The 12,314-nt window shown below is 43.4% G+C and overlaps 1 protein-coding gene across 1 annotated transcript in view; it reads right to left on the bottom strand.

The window, feature by feature from the left end:
* Positions 1-4,632: 4,632 nt before the first annotated feature.
* THNSL1 (threonine synthase like 1) overlaps positions 4,633-12,314 on the bottom strand; it is a 7,964-nt gene continuing 282 nt past the window's right edge. The window contains exon 2 of the mRNA XM_006025358.3: positions 4,633-7,630. Coding sequence (XP_006025420.1) covers positions 5,361-7,583 — 2,223 coding nt within the window. The 5' untranslated portion in view covers positions 7,584-7,630 and the 3' untranslated portion in view covers positions 4,633-5,360. The remainder of the gene's footprint in view (positions 7,631-12,314) is intronic.

Genomic DNA, 12,314 nt, shown 5'->3' with positions numbered 1-12,314 from the left:
TACTAGCTTCCTATTCTCCAAGTTGTAGGGGGTGCAAAGGGCCAAAGACAGGAGCAGAGTCCAAAACACAGGCCAGGCTAAGATCAGGAAACAGATACTAAGTTACTAGACCCAGAGGAAATCCAGAGGCAAGGTCCAAATCACAAGTCAAGTCAAAGTTCAGGAGTCAGAGACTGATTTACCAAACACAAAGGAAACTTCAGAAACCAGAGTCCAGGAACAGAGCAAGCAGAGTCAGGGAAACTGGAGTACTCCATCACAGAGAGCTGCAGGGCAAACCTTCGGCAGGAACTGCTGGCTGGTCTGGAGTCTGCTGCCACAGCTAGAACTAAATGAATAGACTTCTCTCCCAGGAGCCAGTCAAAATGCCTTACTAGTGGCCAGCTGGCATCATCAGCTGGGGTAGAGCTGCCAGTCAAAGCCCCAAACAGGTGTGGCCTGCTAGACCATTAGCCCAGGCTGGGCAGCCTCCGAGGGCACCTGACAGTGGGCCAGCTTTAGCAAGAACCATAAAAGATACTCTCAGTCTTGTCCAGCTCATAAATTGGTTGTTAGGAAAGTGAAAGATGTGGGTTCGAACCACCTCTGGCTGTTTGGGGCCTAGAACCAAAGCCTAACTATGTAAGTACCCTAACCACTCCGTTATTGGGGAAATAACTTCACTTGCTCAGTGTGTTCTTTTCTTTCTAAGGAATCTGGACTTAGGTGGATTTTTATGTGCTTCAGCGGAAGAACTGGTGCTCAACGGATGTCTCAGTGACTGTTCTGAATCTTTTCTCTTCAGGCACAGCATGCCAAATCTAGTACCTAGGGATCTTTTCAGGCCTAATTAGAAATGCAAAAGGAATCCAGAGGCCTTTGTAGTTTTATGACACCCAGTGGGACAGAACGGGACTGCATTCAGTAGGATAGAGGAGACTAAACTGGGTAAGTTTCAATTTGATATCTTAGAAGAATAGAATCTGGGTTATAATAAACTCTAATACTCGTGAGACGACAAAATCATATTGATCTAAGCTCAGCATAGCCAGACATTGTGCAATTTCCAATGAAATCCTGGGCTGCAAGCCATTCCTATTCTGAAACATCAATATTAGTTCAGTCCAGGCTTTTTTTTTATTTTGAAATTGACAATCATACCAAATCATGTACGTATTTGACACTGAGCATATATGAGTCCAGAGTGAAAAGTCTAACTTGGACCACCAGAAATGAAAAGGTAGCAGCACACTAACACAATGGACCACAGATTCTTCTTTCCAGTAATAAAGTTGTGCTACTTTTTTTCCCCTCGTGATATTGCACTAGATGTCAATGCTTAGTGTGCCAACATGTATTTGGGGGCCTTCCCATAGTGCTTCTTGAGAAAAAAAATATAAATTGAGTTTCCAGGATTACAGATAAAATAAGGAACTATGATAGAGCTAAAAAGGGCACAGAAAATAACTTAGAAACATCCTGAAAAGGAGTCCATGTACAGCAATGGAAAAAAACCTATGTTTAATGCTTACACTTATGCTGAAGAGTCCATCTATAAATTAAAAGGTATTGTTTGTTATATTTATGATACAACATACATATTTTGGAAGCATTCTAAGACCTTCCTATTCGGGTAGGCATTTAGTAGTTAGGTTGAGACATTGTTTGGGGGAGGTCTGTTTTAAATTGATATTCTAGTTCCCTTTTAAGTTGGTTTGTTTTCTTTTATAAGCACTGATGTACTCACTTCACCAGTGGCGACGCGTAGGAGGTACAAGGGGGTGCACATGCACTCCCTGACCAGCCACACTCCCCACTTAGGTGATGGGCAGGGGGGGCAGGCGGGAGCACCAGTGCCCACCCCTGCAAGCACTGGCCAGGGAGTGGGAGTGCCAGATGTAAGCTATCGGAACCACCACGGCTGCTTTTGGGAGCAGCACCACCACTCACTGCTCTGTAAGTTTTGCTGTGGGGGGGATCCCCCCTACCTGGTCAGTGAGATTGGCCATGGGGGGACTCCACCCCCAATCGGCAAGATTGGCCACTGGGGGACCAGGTGCCCCGCCTAAGGTGGCACCAGTAGCCCCATGGAAGTCACAATTTTGCAATTTTCACAGAAACCAGGAAAAGAGGCAGTTTCCATGATCACTGTGAAATCAGTTGTTCTCCACAAGGGAAAAAAACCTTACTAAAAATACAATGTTAGCTTCCCAGTAGAAGCCAGAGCCCAGCCTCGCAGCCCACAGGTGGGGGGGAGGGAAGCTGCTCCCACAAAGGGAGGCAGCCAAGATGGTGGTCACCCCCTCTTCTCTCCACCACTGACTGGCAGAGGGGGCTGCCTTTTGTGCAGCCCCGCCCCTCTCCACTAATCAGCAGTGAGGGGAGGGGCTGCATGAAGGGCAGCTTCTCCGCCAAGCAGTGGCAAGCGGCAGGGCTGCATGACAGGCAGCCCTCTCAGCTAATCAGCACCGAGGGGCAGGAACACCAGGGCCCCTCTGCCAATCAGCAGCAGAAGGCTGAGGAGTGGAGGGGAGGCTTGCAAAAAGATGGCGAAAATGGCATCAGGCACCACAAGCAGTCTGCAATTTTTACTTCCCCTATGCAGACTTTAAGTAGATCCTTATTTATAAGTTATTCTGTTCTCTTATTGTAAGCTGCCCTGAGCTTTTGTTGGGTAGGGTAGCATATCAATGGAATAAATAACAACCATTCTAGTGTCATTTGGCTTATACTGATCTACACAAAGGCATTATAACATGTGGACTATTCTTAAATTTTACACTTATAAACTGCAAAATATAATAAACACAATTACACAAAAGGTCATCTGGTTTAAGGCAGGTTTTCCCTAATGACATCCAAAAAGAAATCTATTAAACCTCTAGTTCAGGGGCATGCAATTATTATGTGTTTGTGTCGTGTACATAGAGGTGACTGCACCATAGTTTAAAAAGAAGCCTTAGTCTTGTATATTGTGTGGGGGGAGCATGGGGGTGGATATAGGTTTGTGGGAGGGTGTGGGTGTGGGGGGGTGGATAGGTGTGGGGGTGTGTGTGGATATGTGGGCTCTGGGTAGGCATGGGGTTTGTGGGGAGGCTGTGTGTGGGGGCAGGGTGCCTGGGGAGTGTGGGAGGTCTGTGTGTTTGACAGTTCAAAATGGGTGTGCGTGTGGGACTCACTCTATGAACACACACACACACACACCTACACACACACTCTCTCTCCCTCCTTTAATGTGCACGTGCACACACACTTTCTCTCTCCCCCTCCCTCCCTCATTGCAGACACATGCACGCACACCCCCCACCCCCCGGGTACCAGTGCATGTCCCATGTTCCCATGGTCTGCCAATGCAGCCGAGAGCCACATGGTGCTGGCGCAGTGGGCGGGCAGGTGGCAGCAGGCAGAAAAGTGGGAAAATGACAGCTACAGGCAGGGGGAAGGGGCAGCAAGTGGGCATGTGGGAGCCCAGCAACAGCTGGGCAGGAGCACAGGGCCCACACTGGTGTCCCAAAGCCAGGGCCAGCCAGGGCCCAGAGTGGGGCAGCAGGAGTCCAAGCCAGCAGGGACTCTATGGAGCCAAGCCAGCTCCCCCCCTCTCCCTGCTGGCACAGCTCAGCCTGCCCCCTGAGCCCCTGCCAGCCCAGGCCCTAGACCCACACTGGTACTGGCCCTGGGACACTAGCGCAGGCCCTGTAATCCCATCCAGCAGTCACTGCACTCCCGCACACCAGCTCACTCCCACTCCCCTCTACCTGCCGCCACTTTCCTACCCGACACCATTGCGCTCCAGCACCATGTGGTTCCCGACTGCATGGCTGTGACCACAGGACTCAGCAGGAGCCAGCCCAGCCCAGCCCCGAGGACTGGAACGATTGCCTGTGGTCCTCCCTTTCCTCCCTCCCTTCTCATTCTTATCTGAATTTCCCTCTCTGGCAGAGGGAGGCAGAAACAGCCCCATGGTCCCAGGCCAGAAGCCTCCACTGGGCAGAGGTTTCCAGTTGAGAGAGTGGGGGGGCTGGAGGTGGGGTGGAGCCCAACAGGCCTTGCTGCTGGGTCCTACTGCCCCTGACTCCTTTCATCTTTGACAGGCAGCCAGGAGCAGATAAATATTAATTTGCTAATTTTTTTAGGGGCCCCGCAGGCCAGATAGAATGGCCTGGCGGGCTGCATCTGCCCCGGCGGGTATATTTTGGTCACCCCTGCTCTAGTCATCACCTGATAGAGGGAATCACATGACCTAAAATAGATTTGCCTTAGCTTGGGAAAACTTAAAATGTGCAGTGGCATTAATGTAAATTTGTTCCCAATTTTCTTTTGTTTTCTGCTACTGAGTTTCTGTGTCTTATTTACACTACACCACACACACAAAAATCAAGAATAGAAAACTAAGAATAATACAAAAAATAAAGTTAGAAACTTCCAGAGGCCTATTGAGGTCCTAAACATATACTTTAAGTTTTACAGTTTAAAATGTAAAGGATAGAAACTGAAGAACTGAATATTTTAATTTCATATTCAAGAAGATAGTTTCTATTACTTTTGTGTAGAAACTTCTGCACTTGTGAATTCAAATAAAAACCCTCAAAGTTGAAGCTGCAATGAATTATGGGAAGAAATATGCTTTAAAAAGTTATTAAAAAGATATAGAGTGAAGGTTTTTATTTCACACAAAAAATACAAACTGTTGGTGTGAAATCCTTGATGTTTGATGAAGAGCAAGATTTTTATATAAAACTTCAGCTACAGTCAATACAAAGACAATATAAAGTGAGAGAACATATTAAATAACTGTGCGATTGTATGGCTCAAGGGATGTAGATAATTTCTCTTCAAGGTTTGCAATATTAATGTATACTATATTAGTAACAGTCTTCATATATTACTACATCTGACAGCTTTTCAGTGCTCTGTGAAATGAGTTAAAGGGTTTAGCAAAAATTCCCAGTGGACGAGCATTCACATCACAAACTACATACACAACAAAAATACAACTCATTGCACTTGTTCTCAGAGGTGCCAGCAGCTGCCTTTTCTTTTCTTCTTAGCAGTCCTTCTTCCTTCCAGGTCAAGGCCAAGGAACAGTAGAAGGATTGCCTGGAGAAGTTGGCACTGCTGCTGTCCTTAGCCTACTTGTTCTGGAAAAAGGCACATCAGTGTCTTGGGCTATCATTTCAGAACCTTCACATGGATTCAAATTCTCACATGCAGTGAACATTTTTAACAAGCAATGTTAAAATGTTACAGCTAAAAATGAAAACGAGAATGTGTGTTCTGAATGTAAACTGGGCACAGGCCTCGTGAACGATGCTTTTATTAAAACAGGCATCTTTATCGAAGAAAATATTCAAATTGACACAGAAAATGCCTAGTGAGTTTACTTAGGAAACCTTCATGAAGCGGTTTTGTATTAAGGTTTCTATATGTGCCATCAGAACATTCACATCAGCAGCACAGACCTGATGTTTCTGCATCTCATTCTTTTTCAATGTCTCTAACAGGCCTTGGTGGACTGGAGGCAAAGGGCTGTAAGAACTCAGCAAGTGAAGCTGACTTAATGGATTCTGTTTTATTTCTGCAATCCTCAGAGCCCGCAAAATAGCAGGTGCAAACTTGGAATAATGAGCTGTAGATGAAATGATAACTGGGCAGGTTCTATCCTGTAATCGATCTGCAACAACTTTAGCAACAGCTGTGTGTGTGTCCAAAATATACCCGGTAGTACTGTATACAGAGTGAATAGCAGTTAAACAGTCCTCTTCAGAACACCACCCAGCCACCAGGTCCTGCTGAAGTTTCTCAAGTAGCTCATTCTGCAACTGAAAGTGGCTTTGATTTTCCAGCTTATTAAACAATAGTGTCACCAGCTGTCCATCACCATTAGCAATCAGATGCAAGTGTCGTTCAAGGTTGGAAGACTTCAAAATATCTATTGCTGGTGACAAAGTACGTATTAGTCTTCTGCCCCTTAAGTCATAAAGGCCTGTTCTCATGAAACTGGTCAAAACGTTATTTTCATTAGAAGCACAAATACATTTCCTGATAGGTATTCCCATCTTTTTTGCATACAAGGCTGCTAATATGTTGCCAAAGTTTCCAGTAGGCACACACACATCTATTGGGCTCCCAAAAGCAATAATACTTTGATGAACGAGGTCAAGATAGGCAGAGGCATGATAAATCACTTGAGGAAGTAGTCGAGCCCAGTTTATAGAGTTTGCTGCACTTAAAGCTGTTCCATATTCTGCAGTAAGAAAGCCAGTATAATCAGAATCGGTAAATATTTGTTTTATAGCCATCTGGCAAAAATCAAAGTCAGATTTGACACCTATTGCCCATCCATTTCCTCTTTGGCAGCCAATCATCTGAGATTTTTGAATCTGGCTCACTCCATCCTCAGGAAAGAGACTGGCCACAACAATTCTTTGCTTGTCAGCATCATTAAGACGACTAAAACCATCTAGGACAGCACTCCCTGTGTCTCCAGATGTAGCTGTTAGGACCAAATAATTGCAGCTTCTGGGAACACAGTAAGCAAAGATATGAGGTAACAGCTGTGATGCAAAATCCTTAAATGAGGCTGTTGGTCCATGAAACAACTCAAGGAGAAACTGGTTGCCTGACAAGTGCCTAATAGGGGCAATTTTAGAACAGGTAAAATTCTCTCCATAAGCAATCTCAACTATTTCACCCAGTGTTGAAGCAGGTATATCAGCAGGATGTATACATTTTTCCAATATAATCTGGGCTCTTTCAACATAGGTTGCTTCTACTAAGCTTTGCCATTCTCCAGCAGTTAATTTTGGAAGCCCCTTCTCAGGAACAAAGAGTCCACCATCAGATGCTAGGCTCTCAATCACAACATCACTGAAATATTTAGCAGGCTCTTTTTTATCACATTTTTCAGATTTTACATATCTGGTTGAAATAAAAGTTTCTGCCTCTGAGTCTTGATACCTCTTAACTGCATCAAGTACTTTATCTGCTACAGCCTCTGCTGTAATCCCACTTTCACAAAGAACCCGGATATCATACCACTTTTTATAAAACTGTTTCCTATACTGAAGTATGTCTCTCATGGAAATTTGAGGCCCCTGACCCACAATACGATCCAGTTTTATGAATTCCAGTCTATCTATTATGTCTCTTGTGGGTACATCCAGATACACAACTAACCCATTTTTCTTCATGTGCTGCATACTAGCAGCATGCATTGGATTGGATCCAGTAAGGGAAATTACACTTCCAGATGCTGAAAACTTTAACAGGGCTTTTCCTTCCTCTTCTAAAAATTGTTCATTACCAATATCCTGCAATTTTTCTGACACACTCATATTCCAGGTTTTTTCAAGGACATCGTTGTCTACATCTATGACAGGACAGCCCAGTTTTTGACCTACTATTCTCCCTACTGTTGTTTTCCCAGCACCAGGAGGTCCCATCAGGATAATATTCTGATCTGCAGCATGAGAGTGACTTGAGATCCATGACCTTCCCAGTTGTGCAAATGCCAGGGTTCTTGGAAAAATCAACTTTAAATGCACCTTAGAAACAGTGTTCTGGGTTATTAGTTTCAAATGCTGATATCGAACAATGTGATACATCTTCTTTTCTCTGATTTTTCAAGATAATTTTACAAGTGACTCAAGTGCTTTAAAGAGAAAAAAATATATACAGAATTAGTCATTTGTAGAAATAGATACATGAAATTAAACAAGGGAAAAAAACCAGTCCATTAGAATGGAAAACTAATTATGGCTGTCTGCTAAAATACCAGAGGAAAACATGTTTTTCAGCAAGACAATTCCCCCTGATCTCCTACACTGTGCCTTCCCATTACATTGGCAGGTGTTATAATCATGCCTGAGTTTAATACGAGAAACTATGAGTTTACTATATCTTCATGCAAAATATGGTTTTATAAAAAAAATGCTGAATTCATGCAGAGCTTCTAGTCTAGTGGAAGACACTACCATTCATTCAAAACCTTTGTTTCTCTTATCCTAGAAGAAATGGAGTCTGTATTATACCATATGAGAAAGCTGATCTCTGCATGTCTGTCCCATATTGAACAGTGGGCATAGCTAAGGGTTGTCATCTGAACTACTTAGAACCAGGTCCAAAAGAGAAGCTGTTGAGTGGATAGTCCATACTGCTAACACTCCTGGCAGACAACATCCTCAGAATAATAAGAACTCTTGCTGGCCGCTGGAAAAGATCCCAGAACTTAATGATAATATATTACCACAAGAATGAATACATACTTGTTGCTTATACACTACACAGATCCTAAACAGTGGTTGGTTCTGTGTCATTAACATCAGACTTATTTATAAAAGCATACACAAGTCACCCTTATGAACAACATGCAATAAAAATTATCTTCTCCAAATCCTAAAAACCAGCCTAACAGCTAGAGGTCTCTGGTTCTGATTTTTTAAAAAGCAAAAAAAGCTAGAAAACTCACTTAAATTTACAGACAACTTAGACTACTGTAGCAATACTGGCAGAGGCTCATCCAATTCCATTCTGCATAATTAGAATATACAAATGGTACCTCACGTACTCCTAAGATGGGATCCTATTTCCTCTGCAGTTGACATGGATTGAGTGAAATTGGAGAGAGAATACAGTGAACAGACTCTATTCTCAAAACAGTCATTGGGCTAGGGGGCTCTCCAATGCTGATAAATCAAGCAGTTCCCAACAACAATGAGCTATTTTGTTTGCTCTGAGAAACCAATGCCAGTGTCAACATGAACTGTAGAACAGGAATGGTGTGTAGTGTTCAAGGGGGCAGTCAAAATCTGCACGAGAGGAAATGATCAGCAAAAACCTGCACAGAAGCAGCCCTTCAGGATCACTTTCCATTTTATGCTGGAAAATAAGTCTGTCACTTTATTATTTTCTACTTAATAGCTAAAAAAAATGCTTATTATTTAAAATAATCAGTATTGTTGCAGGATATTATGGAAAGCAAACTTTTCTGCTCTATAAGCTCACGAAGTCAAAACATAATTGCTTGCGTATTGCTGGCTACAAATGACTTGCATGGAAATTAATTCCCTGCAAGATTGTAGTCTTATTGGGTATTACAGTAACTACCACAAGAGTTGACTATGCCCAGAATAAAATATTAGAACTGTCAAAAAAAATACCCAAATAAAAAAAACAAAAACAATTTTTAAACATTTTCCAGGTAAAGCTGTTAACTAACTTAAGAAGATGACTATTTTTAAGTTATCCACAACCTGTGGAATATTAAGCCTAAAACCAAGTGGTCTAAACCTACAAAAATGGCAACATTTTTTAAAAGTAACTGTTACTTGCTAAAATAAGCCAGGGTTGCCCAGGATAGGTGGGTTCAGTTTTTGAACAGGTCTAATGATTCAAAACCAAAAATGGATGCAGTCATTCCTAATAACTAGATTTTAGGGATTCATTCTGGTAGCTGAAATTCTGACTGCTTGCATCTCATGTTACACTGAAACACTTCATTAATTTTTAAACTACTTGTTTTTGACCCTTTATATAACCTACGTTGCCAATCAATTTCTGATAAAAAGAGGTGTTTTGCTTTTTTTCTGTATTAGCAGGATAAATTAAATAAACTAACTTCCTTGAATCATTCACTACATATGTTTTCCAATCCTTGAATCAATCTCATGAGTATTCTCTGCACTTTCTCCATTCTTGCAACTCTCAGACTGAGGATAGAAGAATTGGGCACAGTATTCCATTAAGAGTTGTACCAGCACAAATGCAGACTTCCTAACTTCTACCAGAGATTCCTGAGTGTACATACCAGGATCACAATAATCCTTTAAACTCTGTACTCAACTAGTTCCACCTGCACTAGAGCACCATCCAGATCTGAACTTATGTGGCTCTAAGTGCAGAAGTAGCCACTAGATCCTCATTGGTTCTTGGAGTGAACAAATTCTGCAGTATCCCTGTTCCTGTCATTCTCTCTTCCGTCTTCCAGGCTCATTATCATTGAAAAGATCAGTCTCCAAACATCTTGTATCTATTATTTCACAAAGCAGCCACCTTTAACACGTTTATGTACAGTTTAAATTATGGTTTGTATGGGATGGTTTGGATAGGGATGATCCTGCCTCAGACAGGGGGTTGGACTAGATGACTTCTGGAGGTCCCTTACAATTTCTCCTATCAACTCTCAGTGATTCTCAACCAGGGTGTTGCAGCACCTTGGGGTACCATAAGATCCTTTTAAGGATCCAGCAGTATGTCACACAACATTAACATTATTAGGTGCATGAACACCTACACAATTCACAAGATAAACAGAGATTTAAAATAGAACTTTTTTTGACATCATGGTCTTCTGACCTGTTGTGGTCTTTCTGAGTTCAGTGCAACAAAATAAATATTTTATTTCTTTTCCACAGTCAAATTATTAAAAGCTGAGCCCGCATTTTCCAAGGAGTGCCTCTAGTCTAAAAAGATACAGTAGTTGTTGTAAATAAGGGTAGTCCAAATGGCAAACTGCAGCCTACATTTGGCCCCCAAGGGGTTAACCTGCAGCCCCCCAGGCTCCTTATTGGGGCACCACTCCCCCACTGATCCCCAAACAGCTGCTGCAGGAGTCTTTAGACTTCCCTCCTTCCCCTGGCTTCTTCTTGCCCCTTGGGATAGGCCAACACAGCCTGCAAGGGTGAGAGAGTCCACAGCCTAGCATTTCAGGGGACACCCAGGGACCTGACACAGCATAGGTGTATCAGCACAATACAGTAGGGGGAAACTCATTGTGGTAGGTGGTGGGGGAGCCAGTGTGGCATGGCAAAGTGTGCAGGTCACACAGTGCAGCATCCATGGTGGAGCACCCATGGCACAGTGCAGTACTTGAGGGTAGGGGGGAAGCACCTGCCACATAGTATACAGCCCAGGGTCACGCCCCCAGCCACTCACATGTTGGACAGCCCTGCTTTAAATAATTAAATCCCTCCATGGGAAAATGGATGGATATGTATGTGGAATACATTGCTTTTTAATTGTTTTAAAATGTGAAAAGTAGGTTTAATATTCATTACAGGCACAAAGTTGCATCCTGCAGCTGATGCACAGTACACAGCTGGTTACAAGGATAGAAATGTTTATTTGTGTAAATTCAATTTTGATTTTCCAGTTTCAAATGTTAAATCTTCCTTTAACTACAGACTTCAGCATATTTTTATTTCCTGAATAGACTTCATCATTACCTCCTTATCTGCGTTTCAAAGAACTTTCTATGCAGGGGGCCTATATGCCTAACCTAGGCTGTGGATTCCACTTGAGTCACATGCCTAAAAGTTAGGTGTTATGATACTTATTCTTGAAAGACCCAATTATGGACCTCCTCCTGGTCTGATATGATACAGAACTGAATCAAGGCACCTTATGTTCAGGGCAACAATCAATTAACAAAGGCCTGGTGCACAAAGTTTCACAAATAGGTTTGTTTTAAAAATGGATTGAGAGAAACTGGTGCACAGAAATTCCTCATTCAGTCTAAACAAGTCTCTATTAATTTTGTTTGTTTCAGTGTAAGCCCCATTTATACCAGTATGCATGTCTACAAAGGGGGTTAAAAACAATGTTGTAAAAATTATTTTTAAAAGCTGGTACTGCTTCTGTATACAGGTAAGTCCTGAGTTAGGCCTGGTCTACACTAGAAAGTCTGTGACAACAGTGTTCAGCTGGCAAACCAACAGAATTGATATTGGCCAGAGTGCTTCTGGGAGCATCCTTTATACCAGCTCCCAAACTAAATACGTGTAGAAAAAACACCCTTTTGCTAGCAGGCCTTTTCCAATGTAGAAATACGAAAGCATCCACACATCCTCATGTCACTTCCTATATCAGCAAGTTCTCCACAGACCCAGCCTCCCTTATCAGGCCCTTGCAGAGGCGGTCCTGAACACATGCTCCATAGCGACAACAACTCATGGGCAAGGATCCCTGCCCGAGGTCGAAGCTGGGCCATGACTGACTGCGCAAGTGCGCTTTACAAGGAAGCCTGGAGCCCTGGACTAGGCTTGTGAGGCAGGTCGGGTCATCTTTCCTCTTCCGCACAGAGGCAAGCGCCAGAGAGGACACGAAGGCAGGGACCATTGCGGAGTGCACGGATGCTCTACCATTACCACCCAGGCACCTGGACCCACATCCTCAAAGGGAGCAAGCCGTCCATGTCCCAGTCATTTCTCTGCCTTGAAGGGCCTGAGCCGCAGTCCCCTGCTCAGACCCCACGGAGCAGCTGCGCAGATGTCACCCCCCAAAGGCCACATCAACCCGGAGGGGCAGGATCATGTGGCGGTCCGGGGTAGCTGCCGGTG

Source organism: Alligator sinensis, unplaced genomic scaffold (assembly GCF_000455745.1).
Source record: "Alligator sinensis unplaced genomic scaffold, ASM45574v1 scaffold455_1, whole genome shotgun sequence".
NCBI lineage: Eukaryota > Metazoa > Chordata > Crocodylia > Alligatoridae > Alligator > Alligator sinensis.
Note: the sequence above shows the minus strand (reverse complement) of the source record. Positions and strands in the feature narration are given on the sequence as shown.